This window comes from Phyllobates terribilis, unplaced genomic scaffold (assembly GCF_046119375.1).
Source record: "Phyllobates terribilis strain yellow unplaced genomic scaffold, ASM4611937v1 Scaffold_1__5_contigs__length_1240528914, whole genome shotgun sequence".
NCBI classification, from domain to species: domain Eukaryota; kingdom Metazoa; phylum Chordata; class Amphibia; order Anura; family Dendrobatidae; genus Phyllobates; species Phyllobates terribilis.
The window spans coordinates 400,253,676-400,273,343 of record NW_027362761.1 but is presented as its reverse complement, the minus strand read 5'-3'; the positions used below and the strand labels follow the sequence as shown (position 1 = coordinate 400,273,343).

Sequence of the window (19,668 nt, the reverse complement as noted above, 5' to 3'; positions counted from 1 at the left end):
TCAATGGCGGCAATTACGCTGCGTGTCAGCAAAATTAATGGACATGCTGTGTATTTTTCCGCAATGATAATCCGCAGCGGAAATTTCCGCAGCATGTGCGGATTATCATTGGGGACCATGGGGCACGTATTACCAAGCGTTTTTTAAGCGTTTTCGCTGCGGCGATTCCGCGGCAAAAACGCTTGAAAAACGCATAGTGGGCACGCAGCCTCAAACTTGCTGTGACACTGGTATTGGCACCCTTTACATTGCATTAATTTAGCATGGAAACACATTTTCACTCGCCTGTGGTAAATCACAAAATAGATTCTCCTGTGATTGTCGGTACTCATATGACATGAATTAGCCTATGACTTCAGTGTTTTAAAAAACCACATGATAGGCCCTGTTCCTTTTGGTGAAGATAAAGGAGCTGTCTGAGGACATCAGAACTGCTATTATTAGCAAACACAAGACTTCCAAAGGGTAAAAGGCCATCTCCAAAGACCTTGGTATCCCAGTTTCAACAGTCCACAATGTTATTAAGAAGTTTGCCAAGCATGGAACCATCAAGAACCTCCCTGGACGTGGTGGAAAGATTAAAATTTACAAAAGATGTCTTCAAAGGTTGGTGCGAATGGTGGAAAAAAACACCATGTCAAACATCCAAAGACCTGAAGGCCAACCTGGAACAGTCTGGGGTCATGGTTTCAACAAGTATCATACGCCGCACACAAAAGCCAAGTAGAGCTTTATGGACGAAGGCCAAGGAAGAAACCATTGCTGAAGAAAAGACATAAAAAGGAAGGACTGATCTTTGCCAAAGAGTACCTTGACAAACCACAATCTAGGAAAATGTTCTGTGGACAGATGAAACAAAAATATAGCTTTTTGGCAACAAAAAGCAATAGTTTGTTTACAGACGGTGCAATGAAGCTTATAAGAAAAAGAACACCTTACCAACAGTTAAGCATGGTGGAGGAACCATCATGCTGTGGGGTTGCATTGCTGCTTCTGGTACTGGAGGCCTTGACTAGTGTTGAACGAATTTGTTGGCATTTCAAATTCGGGTTCATATTCGGGGTTCCGGCTTGTTCGCGCCAAAAAGTCGGCTCCGCCCTTGAACATCCCTGATTTGCCACACTGTCACGCAGATGTTATAGGAGATTAAAATATAACTTTGTATACCACTAACAAGCTACTGAGAAATATTTATATATTTTTATAACAATACCCCTTTTTTAACTTGAGTAAATAAGTTATATTTTAGTCACCCCACTACTCGCTACACACATTCTCTACTGTTGGAATCTAATCTGTCTGTATACCCAGCTACTTAGCGTAAAATGATTACAAAATTATTCTACCCTATTGCATATTAGGTTCATAAAGAAAGTTTCAAACGTTCTGCTGTTTCCAATAAACCAATCAGACAAGAAAAATGTAAAGGCGTTTTCTCAAGTTTTATTTCTAGGAGTGCACCACTCCCAGCTTCCTGCTTTTCTGGGGGCGGCACATTCCTGAACATTGACAATTCGAACCAGGGACATGGTTGTGCTGCAGTTCTGTCCTGTGCTCTCTGCCAGGCTGCTAGCAGAGGTAGCATTGCCACTGCAGCATGCTAGAAGCACAGGGGGACTAAAGCTGGTCGGATCCAGCTGTCCGGCCAGCTTCAGAGTAATGCAAGCAGACTTTGGTTTGTAGAGCCTGCTTGCGCTTCATGTTCTTTATGTAGACAACCAGCCAGGCTAGATCTGCAATATGGCTGTTAACTTGGACAATGAGCTGTACACTATAAAGTTAAAAATCCCTCCATTCTTGAGAATGGTGAAAATATTTATTATGCGGTAAATTGCAAAGTTACTTACTTATAATGCCTTGCAGATATCACATCGCATGGAATATCTCAGCCAATATAAAGTGACACTCCTAGATTGTATAAAAGCCGAGGCGGGGAATGCAGTGGTCAATTTATGGTGATTTAGGATACTGAGAGGAAGGCAAAGCTCTCAGCTCAGCAATATTGATCGGAAGAGAAAGCCCTGAAACGAACACTCCAGACAGTAATACAGGTGCATCTCACTAAATTAGAATATCATCAAAAAGTTAATTTATGTCAGTTCTTCTATACAAAAAGTGAAACTCCTATATTATATAGAGTCATTACAAACAGAGTGATCTATTTCAAGTTTTTTTTTCTGTTAATGTTGATGATTATGAAAACACAAGTCATTATCTCAGTAAATTAGAATACTTTATAACAACAGCTTGAAAAATGTTTTTAAAATCTTAAATGTTGGCTTACTGAAATGTATGTTCAGTAAATGCACTCAATACTTGGTCGGGGCTCCTTTTGCATCAATTACTGCATCAATGCGGCGTGGCATGGAGGCGATCAGCCTGTGGCACTGCTGAGGTGTTATGGAAGCCCAGGTTCCTTTGATAGCAGCCTTCAGCTCCTCTGCATTGTTGGGTCTGGTGTCTCTCATCTTCCTCTTGACAATACCCCATAGACTCTCTATGGGGTTAAGGTCAGGCCTGTTTGCTGGCCAATCAAGCACAGTGATACCGTTGTTTTTAAACCAGGTATTGGTACTTTTGGCAGTGTAGACAGGTGCCAAGTCCTGCTGGAGAATGAAATTTCCATCTCCAAAAAGCTTATCATCAGAAGGAAACATGAAGTGCTGTAAAATTTCCTAGTAGACGGCTGACTTTGGTCTTGATAAAACACAATGGACCTATACCAGCAGATGATCATCACTGATTGTAGAAACTTCACACTAGACCTCAAGCAGCTTGGATTGTGGCCTCTCTACTCTTCCTCCAGACTCTGGGACTTTGATTTCCAAATGAAAATTGGAACTCTGGGACCTTGTGGAGTGTGTCAATGACTGCCTTCTGGACATCTGTCAAGTCAGCAGTCTTCTCCATGATTGTGGAGCCTACTGAAACAGACTACGGGACCTTTTTAAATGCTTAGGAAGCCTTTGCAGGTGTTTTTTGTTAATTATTTGAATTTACTGAGATGATGACTTCTGGGTTTTCATTGGCTGTAAGCCATAATCAACATTAACAGAAATAAACACTTGAAATAGAGCACTCTGTTTGTAATGTCTCTATATAATATGAGTTTCACTTTTTGTATTGAAGAACTGAAATAAATTAACTTTTTGATGATATTCTAATTTAGTGAGATGCACCTGTATGTTGTATAGCTGCAGCACTAAAGAAGATGAGTGTAGTAATCTGTGAATAATACATAGATTAAATTGATAGTAAGAAATAGGAGAGGTGCGAGCAGCCATGCCTGGTCCATTGTGATTGAGCAACGATATGGTGTAGCTGGCATCTGTGCTGCTGCATTTGTATTACAATTATTTTTTTCTTCATATTTAATGCACTAGAAAACAGCAGCAAGCCACAGGAAAAAAAACTGAAGTCTGTTGGCGTCAGAGATGATGTGATTGTTTTTCACAAGCTACTGAACGTTTTTTTAATTTCTTGTGCAGTCATTTTTGTGAAGGAAGGGGGATATTTTTTTTTTGCCCATCTATTTTACTAATCACATTCTACATCTATACACGCCACACCAATACAGTGCCATGCTGCAGGTACTGACTTTTTGATGTGTAACTACCCAGTATTTCTTATTGTATCATTTTTGAGAAGTCTGTTTAAAAATTTTTTAGTGCGGTATGCTTCAGTATTTTGTTTTCTGAACTTTTTCCACCTACCCAGCATTTCTCGTTGCATCCTTTTTTGGCAAGTATTGAATAACTGGGAATGAAAAGATTGTTAAAAGTTAATTATAGTGTTGTACAAAATGTATGGTAAAGGAAGAAGTGGCAATGAACGAGAACAAAAACATACCATAGCTATGAATGTGGTAGCTGCTAGCAGCAGCCTAAGCGTCAGCAGCAGCCGTCTGGGCATTAGTAGTACCAAACGAAAGTCACAACTGTCCTCCTTTGCCTCTAGCAGGCATATTAGTGGGAAGAAAGCGGAGGGCGTTATGGAAGGTATGGCATATCACTTGTCTCAGTCACAGCAGGATGATGGCATCTCTGACAGCTACACCTTCAGTGTGAGTTAGTCATTTGTGATCAGGCAGAACATTCTGTACAGAATACTTAGAGGAATCATGTTTTGGGCCATTTTTAATAAAAACAAAAAAATGAAAACATGAAAAGTGAGTCAGTGCACTGTTATTAAATGGGCTGTTGGTCACTATCGCCTTACCTTCCAGTTAAATAGTGAGTTCACTTTGATATTATTAAGGCTGTGTATCTGTTAAAAAACCTGAAAGACTAAGCCTAGTTTTTATTTTTAGATTCTGTCTCTCACAGGTGAAGTGTACCTACGATAAAAATTACAGCCCTCTCCATTCTTTGTACATGGGAAACTTGCAAAATCGGCTTTGTATCAAATACTTATATTCCCCACTGTAAGACGCACTTTCCCCCCCCCCCAAATTTGGGAGGAAAAAGGGCGCGCGTCTTATAATACAAACTTACGGTATTTTACTTGGGGTGGGGGGGGGCGTCGGATCGGGGTCCCAAATACAGGAGGTTGGTGGCGGCGGCGGCAGCGGGGCAATGCTGCTGGCCCCGTCCTCAGAAGAAGTGTTGCTGATTCAAGGCGGTGGTGATGGCGGCGGTATCGGTGGGATGCCCCATCCTCAGAAGTCGGGGGTGAGCAGAGCTGAGGTTCCCTATCCCATACATAGCCGTGCGCTGTGCTTCGGCAAAATGGCCGCCGGAGCATGCGCAGATTGAGATCTCGGGAGACAATGCAGCATCGCCCCGCTACCGCCGCCACCACCACCGCCTTGAATCAGTGACACTTCTTCTGAAGACTGGGCCTGCAGACTTCTGCCTCCTTCGCCAATCTCCAGTATATGTGACCCCCTCTCCCCCACCGCTGCCTCCCAGGTAAAAAGGATTATAAGGCGCACCATTTTATATAAAAAAAAAACAACATTTTTTCCTATTTTGCACCCCAAAATTTGGGGTGCGTCTTATAATCCATTGCGTCTTACAATCAGCAAAATACTGTGATTATAATATATGTTTATACACACTGAACTGAACTGAAAAATAATGTTGCTAGGTCACTTTATCGCACTCTTCATGTCGTAAACGCAAAACCCAAAAGTCAAAGGCAGAATTGCATTTTTTTCCCACAATTTCACTACACTTTTTCACTTCTATAGTTGGTTAAAATATGCGCTGCAGTTCAAAACTACAAATTGTCCTGCTAACAACAAGCCCCCATATAGTTAAATTATCATAAAAATAAAAATGTTATAGCTCTTGGAAGAGGGAGGAGAAAAAATAGCCACAGCCGCATGGGGTTAAATAGCTCCTGTTTTTGGCTTACAAATACTGATGTAAAATACTGAATGTGTGCACGTGGCCTCAGACTGATCGGAAGTGATGACTGCCTCATAGTTGGCTGCGCTCCTTCCATCGGTCTATGGTCACGTTCAGTATATGGTCAGTATTTGACATCAGTATGTGTAAGTGGGTGATAAATACAGAAGTGGTGACGAGTTTCTATTATACTTTTCCTCTGATTGTTCCACTCCTGGTTCTGGCTTACAAATACTGATGTAAAATACTGACCAAATACTGAACGTATGAATGTAGCCTTAGGATGTTTTTAATTAGCATTGGTGAAGCATATCTCATAGAAATGGCTAGGATCCCATCAGAGAAAGGTCGCTTTGTTGTGGCTGGTGGACACACACGAATTGGTCATTTTGTGTGCTAGGTACTTTCATTTTATGAGTATATTTTATACAATGGTAATGCAGATTAAATGTCATATATTCAGTCTTTGCATACATCTTCGTGTATACAGAGTGCTGCTGTATTCTTTGGTTTATATATAGTGCTGCCATAGCACCTTGCGCCTGTTAACACTTCATTCTGTTAGATGCTTTTTGTTTTCTATTGTTTCTTTTATATAAATTATATGTGTATGTATTCTATTACACAAAACCATATTGTAACAAATTGTTTTTCTTTGTCTCCAGGTTTTTAGAATAGAAGTATTAGTAAATGGAAGAAAGCATTTTGTTGAGAAGAGATATAGTGAATTCCATGCGCTCCATAAAAAGGTGAGTTGTAAGCAGACCAACCATTGCTTTTTCATAGTGTCATCATCATCATCATCATCATCACCACATCTCCGGTCACAGTAGACGGTCATTCCTATTAGGCCACGTTCACACGTTCAGTATTTTCCATCAGTATGTGTAAGCCAAACCCAGGAGTAGGTGATAAATTCAGAAGTGGTGACGAGTTTCTATTATACTTTTCCTCTGATTGTTCCTCACCTGGTTTTGGCTTACAAATACTGACCGTGTGAACATGGCCTTACACCAGCAGTGCTCTGATGTTCTCTGGGATGGCAGAAGACATACTGAACCTAACTGCACAAGGCTTTAACATGTATCTAAAAATGCTAATATATTCGGGAATTTCATAGATATCCATTGTAATAGGAAGACCCATTAGCGGACACATGCTCTTTTACCACTGTCACTATACAGGCTGCCACAAAGCAAGAACACTCAGGACATCACAGAATTGTAGTTTTATAGATGATGTTAAAATGGAAGAATTTAGTAGAAAAAGGTAAGAGTTGCTATTAATGCCTTATAATACCACATATAAATATGGAACCTCTCATATAAATCTAACACGATTGTGATGATCGTCCATACAGGACACCTGTGTTGTTCCATGACTGTTGTTCTCCATCCAGTGTAATTCATCACTCGCCCACGTGCTCTGTCATGGACGCCAACAGCTGTGATGATGGCCGACTGAAAGCTTGACACCTTTATAAAGTGAAGGGAAAGGATTTAGAGTTTTTGCCTTGACACTGATAAGTAATGAAAAAGACCTCAGACTGTAAATTCCATAGAGGCTAGGAGCTGCTGCGTTGAGGTCAGGCATGAAGTGGAGATTTCTGAATGGTTGTTATGGAGGCAGTGCATTTTTTCCCTTTATTTATATTACAGCTAAAATACAATCAGGTACCAAGGATCTGATAGATTACACAGTTACAGCGTTAAAACCACCAGCCTAACCGCTCTGACCTGGGTGGTGGACTCCACAAGCCCTCTAAAGGTGTCCTGTCTTGTAAGGTGCGATCTCCATGGATCAGACTTGCTTTTCCAGCACAGCCCACATATGGTGGATCAGATTAAGATATGGAGATTTTGGAGGCCAAGTCTACACCTTCAACTCTTTGTCATGTTCTTCAAACCATTCCTGAACTTTTGTTGTGTGGCAGAACTCAGTGTCCTGCTAAAAGATACCGCTGCCGTTAGGACCAATCCCATGCCTGAGTGTGCTTGGGTTGGAGCAATGTAATAAAAAGACACATATGCATGTTTTTCTCAATAACTGACATGAAATCAGAATAAACCTTTCCTGTTTTAGGTTAATTAGAATTACCATATTTTTTAATATTTGCCAAATGCCAGAATGAGAGAGAATGTTTAAGGCATATTTATTACTTACTGCAAAGTCAAAAGTTTACATACATTTCATTAGTATTTGGTACCATTGCCCTTAAACTGAATGACTTGGATCAAACGTTTGGGATATCCTTCCACAAGCTTCTCACAATAATTGGTCGGAATTTGGGCCCATTCCTCCTGACAAAACTGGTGTAACTGATCCAGGTTTGTAGGTCACTTGCTCGCACCTGTCTTTTCTGCTTTGCCCATAAATTTTCAACAGGATTGAGATCAGGGCTTTGTGATGGCCACTCCAAAACATGGACCTTGTTATCTTTAAGCCACTTTACCATTTTGGCAGTATGCTTTGGTCATTGTCTATTTGGAAGACCCATTTCCACCCAAGCTTTAACTTCCTGGCTGAGGTCTTGAGATTTTGCTTCAGTATTGCCACATAATCTTCTTTTCTCATGATGCCATCTATTTTGTGAAGTGCACCAGTCCCTCCTGCAGCAAAACAACCCCACAACATGATGCTGCCACCCCGATGTTTCACAGTTGGGATGGTGTTCTTAGGCTTCCAAGCTTCTCCCTTTTTCCTCCAAACGTAAGGATGTTCATTATGCACAAAAAGTTACATTTTAGTTTCATCAGACCACAGGAAATGTCTCCAAAAATTAAGGTTTGTTCCTGTGTGCATTTGCAAACATTAATCTGACTTTTTATGTTTCTTTGGGAGTAATGGCTTTTTCCTGGCAGAGTGACCTTCCAGCCCATGTTGATACAGTACTCATTTCACTGTGGATATTGACACCATCTTACCAGCTTCCACCATCATCTTCACAATGTCTTTTGCTTTTGTCCTTGGGTTGATATGCACATGTCGGACCGAAGCACATTCATCTCTGGGACACAGAATCCGTCTCCTTCCTGAGCGGTATGATGGCTGGACATTCCCATCTTGTTTGTATTTGCGTATAATTGTTTGTACAGATGAACAAGGCACCTTCAGGTATCTTGAAATTGTACCCAAGAATGAGCCAGACTTGTGCAAGTCCACAATTCTCTTCCTGATATATTGGCTGATTTCTTTAGACTTTCCCATGATGCTACACAAAGAAGCAGTGTGTTTCAGGTGTGCATTAAAATACATCCACAGGTGTGTCTCTAATTAACTCAGATGTTGCCAAAAAAAATCATGAGAAGCTTCCAAACACATGACATCATCATACGGGCAGTTTAAAGACATCTTAGTAATCTTAGTGTATGTAAACTTTTGACTTTGTTTTAAGGCATTTTTATTACTTACTGCATTCTCTCTCATTATTCTGGCATTTGGTAAATATTAAAAATTATAGTAATCCTAATTGACCTAAAATATTCTGATTTCATGTCAGATATTGAGAAAAACATGCATATGTGTCTTTTTAAATATTGTATGTAAACTTCTGGTTTCAACTGTACATGAGGCGAGAGCAGCGCTGTGAAGAGCTGGCCGGGGGCAGAGCCGGACTGGTCAGATCTGCTAAGTATTCTTGAATCGTCTGACAAGTTTCCTTTTATTAGATATCTCAGGAAAGGGTCCAGATATCAGTATGGCACTTCCAACAGTAATCTCTAACCATTTTTCAGAACTAGAAGTATTCCCGCGAAAAGAGAAGCATTCCATGTAAAATATTAAAAATTCAACTTTATTAGTATATATATATAAAAACATAGAATAATGAAAAGAACAAAAAAAATTGAAAAAGCAGTAATGCCTCAAAGAGGGCACTGTGGCAGAATATACAAATGAATTAATCTTATAAACTCCAAGTCTCAAAGGTTAAACATCTCAATAGATACCAACATGTAATTATATATATAGATAGATAGATAGATAGATAGATAATTATATCTATCTATATATTAGGAAATAATTATTTGATCCCTTGCTGTTTTTGTAAGTTTGCCCACTGACAAAGACATGAACAGTCTATAATTTTAAGGGTAGGTTAATTTTAACATTGAGAGATAGAATATCCCCAAAAAAATCAAGAAAATCACATTGTATAAATTCGATAAATTTATATGCATTTTGCAGTGAGAAATAAGTATTTGATCCCTCTGGCTAACAACACTTAATACTTGGTGGCAAAACCCTTGTTGACAAGCATAGCAGTCACTTGGCAACTCGGAGCTTCAACTCCCTCCATAAGTTTTCTATGGGATTAAGGTCTGGAGACAGGCTAGGCCACTCCATGACCTCACTGTGCTTCTTTTTGAGCCACTCCTTTGTTGCCTTGGCTGTATGTTTTGGGTCATTGTCTTGCTGGAAGACCCAGCCACGACCCATTTTTAATGTCCTGGTGGAGGAAAGGAGGTTGTCACTCAGGATTTTACAATACATGGCTCCATCCATTCTTCCATTGATGCGGTGAAGTAGTCCTGTGCTCTTAACAGAGAAACACCCCCAAAAAATAATGTTTCCACCTCCATGCTTGACAGTGGGGATGGTGTTCTTTGGGTCATAGGCAGCATTTCTCTTCCTCCAAACACGACGAGTTGAGTTAATTCCAAAGAGCTCAATTTTTGTCTTATCTGACCACAGCACCTTCTCCCAATAACTCACCGAATCATCCAGGTGTTCATTGGCAAACTTCAGACGGGCCTGCACATGTGCCTTCTTGAGCAGGGGGACCTTGCGGGCACTGCAGGATTTTAAACCTTTAAGGCGTAATGTTTTACTAATGTTTTTTTTGGTGACTGTGGTCCCAGCTGCCTTGAAATCATTAACAAGTTCCCCCTGTGTAGTTTTAGGCTGATTTCTCACCTTCCTCATGATCAAGGATACCCCACGAGGTGAGATTTTGCATGGTGCCCCAGATTGATGTCGATTGACAGTCATTTTGTATTTCTTCCATTTTCTTACTATTGCACCAACAGTTGTCTCCTTCTCACCCAGCGTCTTACTTATGGTTTTGTAGCCCATTCCAGCTTTGTGCAGGTCTATGATCTTGTCCCTGACATCCTTACAAAGCTCTTTGGTCTTGCCCATGTTGTAGAGGTTAGAGTCAGGGCTGTGGAGTCGGAGTCTGTATAAAATGGACCGACTCCGACTCCTAAAATATATAATAAATTGGGTGCAGTAGATCAATGCAGTTTGTGGGGAAAATTTTTTCATAGGAATTTAGGAAAGTTATGAAATGTCCTATAAATGGCTGTTCTATTCCTGATCTAAGGCTACATTCACACACAGCGTTTTTGCTGCGTTTTTTGAGGATACGTTTTTCAGCTGCAAAAGCACATCAGCTTTTTAAATAACCGCATCACCTGAAAGGTTTTTGAGCTCATAGATAATGTTTTCAATAGCAAAAGCAGATTAGAAAAACGCCGAACAAGCTGACATGCTCATTTTTGTGAGGATCTGTTTTTGAGCCCAAAAACGGATCCTCACAAAACGATGTGTCTGAATTTCATATCTTGAAACCCATTGACTTTGCTGGGATGCCCAGAGACACTGCATTTTACTGCAAAAAACGGATCCGCAAAAACGCTGTGTGTGAATCATGGCTGTAGCCAGCGAGGGGCAGGGGGGCAGCTGCCCCCCCCCCAGAAGCAGGGGCATGCACCTATCAAAACTCACTTGTATGCTGCAGTGCTCCCGTCCTGCACTGGCTCCAGTCTGCAGGGGGCAATCTCCCCTCCTCTGTCCTGTCTTCTGCCGTCTTCACCAGAGAGAGGAGGGGGAGGGGTGCCTGCCCTGCACAGGATCCGATTCCTGGGCCCCGTGCTGGAGAAAGTGAAAGTACTATTGCTCATCTCTGTCACAGGAAGGTAACTAATGCTAATATTGTAGGTGATTATTATGTGCTCTCTGTACAATGTGTGTGAACTATATGTGCAATGTACTATTTGCTGTCTGTAGCTGTCATCTGTCTATCCCTCCATCTATCCCTCCATCTATCCCTCCATCCATCCCTCTCTCTATCCATCCCTCTATCTATCTATCTATTCATCTATCCCTCCAGCTATCCATCATTATATTCTATCTAAATATCTTGATTATTGTATCATAAAAATGATTAAATGTCTGATGTTCACATTGTACTACAATAAACTTTTCACTTAAATATAAGCAATATATGTGGGAGTCGTGGAGTCAGAGTCGGAGTCGGTGTAAGGGAAATTGAGGAGTCGGAGTCGCAGGTTTGGCTTACCGACTCCACAGCCCTGGTTAGAGTATGACTGATTAATTGATTCTGTGGACAGGAGTCTTTTATACAGGTGATTATGTAAGACAGCGGTCTTTAATGCAGGTAACGAGTTGATTAGGAGCGTCTAACTGGTCTGTAGGAGCCAGAACTCATAATGGTTTGTAGGGGATCAAATACTTATTTCTCACTGCAAAATGCAAATAAATTTATCTAATTTATACAATGTGATTTTCTTGATTTTTTGGGGGATATTCTATCTCTCAATGTTAAAATTAACCTACCCTTAAATTTATAGACTGTTCATGTCTTTGTCAGTGGGCAAACTTACAAAAACAGCAAGGGATCAAATAATTATATATGTATATATCCATCTATCTATATCTCCAACAGAAGAAATTGCTGCATATTTATAAGAGAATTTAAGCGTTAATAATTCTCCATTAACCCCCAATATTCATTATGGATAAATCCCGCTACATCAAAAAAGTAAAGGTATATTCCTCGTTTAATTTAATGCTCAATACCATAAGTACCAAAAACTCATTAATAAATAGATTTAACTGGATTTAATACCATAATAAGAATATCTTATTGCACATAGCCCATATCTGATTCCTCAAATGCTACTGGATGCTACTGAGTACTATCAACTATAAAGTGCATCCTAATGCCTAGGAATTTGTGGACCGCAAGTTTAAGGATCAAATCCCATAAAGATAAGAGGTCAGATTACCGTATAATAATGGAGAGTATAATTTTGTCAGCCACAGGGCCCTCTCACCCCGACGTGCGTTTCACCTCACTTCTTCCAGGGGCCATCGCTTCTTCAGCCCCCGAAAGAAGCAAGGTGAAATATCAGCGAGATGGCACAAGCAGCTCAAGAGTTGTGCCTGTGCCATCTGTTTCCGGAGTCGGCTGTTATACACAGCTGAGGTCTTGCTTCATGTGCTGGGATGGGGCAAATATTAGGTCCCAGCACTTGAACCCCTCACATACCATTGTCAGTAGTAACAGTGACAAGTGAGGAGTTTGACAAAGGTTCTTCCCCTCGTCAGCCCATCGACAACCCTGCAGTGTGATGGCGGAGTGCCGATGGTTGCTATGGGAACAAATAAGTCTAACAATGGCCTTCATGTCTGCTGTATCCCTCAGCCAATCAGATTCTCCTGGAAACAGGGCCTGATAGGCTGGCTGTCAGTTAGTCACTGACTGGTTAGATAATGCACAATAGTACATGAGTAGTACAGTGTATTATCAATGTGATCAAAGGATCGCCTATGCAAGTTTCCTTGAATATATCTTTTTAAGTGTAAAAAAATATATAAATATAAAAAACCCAAATCCCAGGTTTATTAATAAAAAAAAGTTTTATTTAAAAAAAAAACGAAAAGAAAACAACAGACATATTTGCTATCACAGCAACTAAAAATATATATTCTCATTTATTGTGCATAGTGAATGGCGTAAAAATATGAAAAACTGCTTTCTATTAATCTTCTCTCACAAAATATTAAATAAGTGATCAAAAAATCATATATATTCCAAAGTAGTACCAATAAAAGCTACAGTTTGCGGATTTCTCTGGAATAAGACATGAGATTGCAGGTTGCAAGGTGTCCTATTCAGCTCCCCATGATCTGCGTGCCCATATAGACGGCTTAGGAGGCTCGATCCTACTGACAGATGCCCTCTTACACAGCCTAAAGTAGGTTATTAGTAGGATGTGCTTAAATGGTCTATTTCCTGGTTGGCTTGAACCCGCCATGAATTTAAGGTTCACCACAGCTGACCTGCTGTATTTTTTTTATCACTGCCATTGATTTCATTAATAATAATTCTATTAGGGAATTAGATACATTTTCTAAAATTCTCTTTTTAAAGAAAGGGTTAGTGCTAATTGATGGGTGACTTTAAATGCATGTAATATTTTCTACAGCTGAAGAAGAGTATTAAAACTCCAGAGATGCCATCAAAGCATGTAAGGAACTGGATCCCTAAAGTGCTGGAGCAGAGGCGGCAAGGACTTGAGTCATACTTGCAGGTAAAATGGTGTGTTGTTTACATCCAGGGACTATACTGAACAGTATTTCACTGCGTCTCCCAAACAAGTACTCTCTAAGGTCACGGACATCCCAACCAAGTGTTACACAGGATAAGGTCAGCCCTGAGCGGTATGGCGCTGCAGTAGGTCATTCAACTCCATAAAACTCTATAGAAGTTAGGGAAACAGCAGTGTGTCTGGATGTTCCTCAGGACGAATGCTTGGCTGTTTCTCCAAATAATCTTCCCATGATTGTCATGCTGGTGAGTAGGAATTGGGGACTCTACCCCCTCACCGAACCAGCAGTGTAGCTCACAATGATCTAACATTTATCAGAGAAGCCCATGAAATCCACATTACAGGCCTAACCCATTAAATTCTGAATTTACTATGTAAGGTTAGGTTTTAGAAAAAAAAGTAATTAATTATGGCTGGCATTAAAGTGGTTAATAGGCATTCAGCATATTAGGTCACATATAATATCTAAGAATACTCTGTGTAGACTTGGGTGGAAATGTATCTATGGTACATTACATGCCGCACACAGTCTTGGTCGCTAAAATTCCATAGTCCTTTCTGTTCTTTGATACATGTGAAAAATTGCCGATCCGCTTTTTCTTGCAATTATCTGCATTGATTTCCTTTGTAACGCTGTTTAAATAGAAAAATAGAAGACAAAATTGAATTGGGTTCTCCCTGCGGAGCAGTGTTTTGTTTTTCTGTGATAATGGAGGCTAAAAGCACATCTCATTGAGGAGGATACATCGGAACTGAAATGTTTTTATACAGCGGTATCTGATCCGGCAGAAAATACTTGCCTCTTCTCCACTCTTATTAAAAACTTTGGACGTTGTGTTAAATAATATTAATGGCTCCAGTTGTTAGTACTTAACAGTCCTTTTCCCGTGCAAGTGAATGTATTGATTGATTTGGGCTCAGCGCAGCGGTTCAGATTATACGGCTGATTCTATCGGAACCTTAACTGCTCTTGTTAAGTGCACGGCCTATCTTTAAATGAATCAAGATGATGATGTAGATTAGCGGGAGCAGACGACCATCCATCTCTTCCTGATCAGTTAATAACTCGAATCCATCATCGTGTATATCAGCTGGATGGAGTTTATAGGATGAATTCATGTCTTCTAGAGCCACGAAGAGCCAACCGCTTGAGTTCAGATTAGATGGGGTCTTAACTAAAACACCCGCTGTCTCACAGGTGCGGTCTTATTTTCTCTCTGTTCAGGATGCTCTTTTATATTAGACTGTGGTAATGTTCTTACATTACAGTGTGGTATTGTTAAACCATAAAAAATAAAAACAAATCTTCAAATATTAAGAGTAGGATGTGCATTTAAAACCTTGCATACATGGCTAGTTTACCTGGTGCTGTAATACGGCATCCATCAATATCTTTGAGCCAGTACTGTATACGGTATACAAGAAAGTGCACACAGAACTATATTAACAGTCACTTTTATTAGTGCGAAGAACAATAAAAACTAATTGCAATAGTGGGTGGGTTAATATATGGCAATAGGTGAACGTTAGCCCCAAAGCTCAGCCAGGTCTATATAAGATGTATATAGCATACAAGAAAATAAATAAGAAATAAGTAACGTTGAGGCATTACATAGTAGGAGTCACAATGACTAATATATTACTGTAAAGAAGTATATACGGTACTTCACTGAATGAAGTGATAAAGTGCCATGATAAAGCAGATGACAGTAATGCAGCAAGACATGAAGCACAACGCTATAAGAGCAAAAGGTCAGCTATTGTATGCATAAACAAATGCACACAGTCATTTACCAGCTTGAACGAGGGTGCCACTTCCCCAACACGCGTTTCGGCTGGTGTGCCTTCTTCTGGTGGTTAATTATCAGCATTTATTTTAAGAGAGGAATGGGTGTCTCATATGGTTACTGCCCCAAAATAATGGAAGTCCAAATGCAGTCAACTATACAGGCTCTGCACAAACTGCATTAACATGTGTTTGAGCCTTAAAATATGTTTAAATAAAGTTAATTTTTTTTTTTTTATATACCTGCTGTTAAGGAAAGGTAATTCTGCTAACTAGATGCAACAATGATGCAGTTACTTTTTGTAAGCAGAGGTGTAAAGGTGCCCATGCACGTTGGATAACTGCCAGCTTAAGGCTCATTTGGTACACAGCCATTTCTCCCAACTCCCCCATTTGCTTCCACACTTGGGTCGGCCGAGCTTTAATTCTCCCATACACCTTCAGGGGGTTGTCCACGACTAGGACAACCCCTTTCTTGATCTAAATCTTTGGCGCCGATAAAATAAAAAAGCTTATACTTCCCTCCCATGCCGGCGCCGTTTCAGCGGTGTCTGCACTCGCGGTCCCGGGTCTCTCATGTGGTTGATATGACTCGTGAGCCCAGCGTCCAATCAGCGCTTACGTCATTGTCCACGCCTTAGGACAAATCAAGCATCAAGAGGAAGTGATAGAGCAGTCTCAGTCCGGACTTCCTCTTGATGTTCGATTTGTCCTACGGCGAGGACAGTGACGCCGGCACTGATTGGGCACCGGGCTCGCGTGTCATATCAACCACACGGCACTTGCATTCCTGGGGCTCCCGACACTTCTGGAATGGCGCCGACATGGGAGGTGACTATAAGCTTTATTTTATCGGGGCCAAGTGTAGGGTATGAGAAGGAGTTGCTCAAATAGTGGACAACATCTTTAAGGCATTGGAACCAGCTTATTTCAATGTGTTCGACTGACCATCTAATGTACATGGGGGCCTTTTCGAATGTCCCCAGACAGATTGTTTGGGGACTTCAGGATTGGGTGGTTGGAATTCAGTCGCTCCATCCTTTTGGTTGCAGCTGGTGATCCTGTCTCATAGAGCACACAGGAGTGCCCTGCGGAGAATGGCGTTCCTGTATATGGGGGAGTCAGGTGAGGAAGCTGTCTGCAAAATGATGGTACAGCCAAGAGCCATCTAACGTGTATGGACAGCCTGTACGGCTGGCTCATCCTAAAGACTTTTCTCTAATGTGCATGTGATCCTTCTCTGTATCTGCCTAACCTGTACGCTTACACCTCTGTTGTTATGTATGTTCTGATGCCTTCTTCTTCCTTGCTTTCAATTAGAAATATTACCAGATGTCTGTCATAAAAAAAACCTTTCAAATCTGTCAATATTTGCAGAAAAACTTTGCAACTTTTTGCTCTTTTCTTAAAAATGTAAGGGGCATATAAACAAAAGTTTTCAACCAATGCACAGCAGATTTACTAAAATGTACATCAGAAAACTGTTGTACATTGTAGCAGAGATACAGTGGGTACGGAAAGTATTCAGACCCCTTTTAAATTTTTCACTCTGTTTCATTGCAGCCATTTGGTAAATTCTAAAAGGTTCTTTTTTTTCTCATTAAAGTACACTCTGCACCCCATCTTGACTGAAAAAAACAGAAATGTAGAAATGTTTGCAAATTTATTAAAAAAGAAAAACTGAAATATCACATGGTCATAAGTATTCAGACCCTTTGCTCAGACATTCATATTTAAGTCACATGCTGTCCATTTCCTTGTGATCCTCCTTGAGATGGTTCTACTCCTTCATTGGAGTCCAGCTGTGTTTAATTAAACTGATAGGACTTGATTTGGAAAGGAACACATCTGTCTATAGAAGACCTCACAGCTCACAGTGCATGTCAGACCAAATGAGAATCATGAGCTCAAAGGAACTGCCCAAGGATCTCAGAAACAGAATTGTGGCAAGGCACAGATCTGGCCAAGGTTACAAAAGAATTTCTGCATTGCTCAAGGTTCCTAAGAGCACAGTGGCCTCCATAATCCTTAAATGGAAGAAGTTTGGGACCACCAGAAGTCTTTCTAGACCTGGCTGTCCATCCAAACTGAGCAATCGTAGGAGAAGAGACTTGGTGAGAGAGGTAAAGAAGAACCCGAAGATCACTGTGGCTGAGCTCCAGAGATGCAGTAGGGAGATAGGAGAAAGTTCGACAAAGTCAACTATCACTGCAGCCCTCCACCAGTCGGGCCTTTATGGCAGAGTGGCCCAACGGAAGCCTATCCTCAGTGCAAGACATATGAAAGCCTGCATAAAGTTTGCTCAAAAACACATTAAGGACTCCCAGACTATGAGAAATAAGATTCTCTGGTCTAATGAGACGAAGATAGAACTTTCTGGTGATAATTCTAAGCGGTATGTGTGGAGAAAACCAGGCACTGCTCATCACTTGCCAAATACAATCCCAACAGTGAAACATGGTGGTAGCAGCATCATGCTATGGGGGTGTTTTTCAGCTGCATGGACAGGACGACTGGTTGCAATTGAAGGAAACATGAATGCTGCCAAGTACAGAGATATCCTGGATGAAAACCTCTTTCAGAGTGCTCTGGACCTCAGACTTGGCCAAAGGTACACCTTCCAACAAGACAATGCCACACATAGCTAAAATAACAAAGAAGTGGCTTCAGAACAACCCTGTGACCATTCTTGACTGGCCCGGCCAGAGCCCTGACCTAAACCCAATTGAGCATCTCTGGAGAGACCTGAAAATGGCTGTCCATCAACGTTCACCATCCAACCTGATGGAACTGGAGAGGATCTGCAAGGAAGAATGGCAGAGGATCCCCAAATCCTGGTGTGAAAAACTTGTTGCATCATTCCCAAGAAGACTCATGGCTGTACTAGCTCAAAAGGGGGCTTCTACTCAATACTGAGCAAAGGGTCTGAATACTTATGACCATGTGATATTTCAGTTTTTCTTTTTTAATAAATTTGCAAACATTTCTACATTTCTGTTTTTTTTCAGTCAAGATGGGGTGCAGAGTGTACATTAATGAGAAAAAAATGAACTTTTTAGAATTTACCAAATGGTTGCAATGAAACAAAGAGTGAAAAATTTAAAGGGGTCTGAATACTTTCCGTACCCACTGTATATGGCAGTTACAGGTCGGCCAAAGATGCGCCAAATTAAGAGGCACGCATCTCTAAATTTCACACAACTTAGTCTTGCAGGTTTATGGTAAATTTTCCCCATATCTGCTCTCACTTTCCGCTATCTTCATCACTCATCTGACCTGGCCATAATTTATTCTTAATAAAGCCGCAAAACAAACATTGCTCAGAAATGACAGGGAATCTGTCATCTGATTCATGGTGCCCAAGTCACGGGCAGCAGGAATCAGAGCCGGGCTGCATTGTTGCAGCCAGATATATTCTCTTTATTGTTTGAAGATTTGGTCAAGGACCATAGGCAAAGACCAGAGAAGTCCGGTGCCGCCTCGGCCAACTTTTCCTGACACCACTCCAGGTGATTGATAACTCTCACCGTAAGTACACACATGGGAGAAACCTGTTAACCAACTAGAGCGGTGCAGGAAAAAGCTGTCGGGGAATGATGTCCGACTTGTTCGGTTTCTCCCTATAATACCCGACCTAATCTTCAAGCTATATAGAGAAATCTACCTGGCTGCAATTGTACATGCAGGCACTGATTCCTGCGGCCCGGCTCTGATTCCTGCAAGCCGTCATATTGGTGTGAACAGAGGCTAATGCAGGAATGTTATGTAGTGCAAACATATGTGCACTCCTGGCAAAAACAGGATCTGATGTTTTAAATAGTAGAATCTACAAAAGTGTATTAAATATTATTCTATATTAGCATATCACTAGTAGGCTCCATGTGCACCCCCCCGTCTTTATTTCTCGTACATTTGGGCTCCACTATCCTACAGGTGAAAAGTTTTTCTAGCGTGAAACTCAAGACTAAGCAAAAGCACAGCTCCTTTTCATTAATGTAACTAGTAAAGATTAATGTATATTTCTCTTGCTAATTCTTTCCAATTACTTAGCTGATATTAATTCCCCAGCTTTGTTAATTATTCCGGAGCATGGTGGGTAATTTTTAGCTATATTTCCACAGCAGGGGATTTGAACTGTATAACCTTGGCCTCCAGAAAGAAGTCTCAGCAGACC

General features: G+C 40.8%; 1 protein-coding gene across 4 annotated transcripts in view; it reads left to right on the top strand.

The window, feature by feature from the left end:
* Positions 1-19,668, top strand: part of SNX24 (sorting nexin 24) — a 187,432-nt gene that overhangs the window by 115,903 nt on the left and 51,861 nt on the right. For all 4 annotated transcript variants that reach the window (XM_073676834.1, XM_073676842.1, XM_073676826.1 and 1 more), the window contains 2 exons: positions 6,017-6,100; positions 13,586-13,690. In XM_073676834.1, the coding sequence (XP_073532935.1) occupies positions 6,017-6,100; positions 13,586-13,690 (189 nt within the window). The remainder of the gene's footprint in view (positions 1-6,016; positions 6,101-13,585; positions 13,691-19,668) is intronic.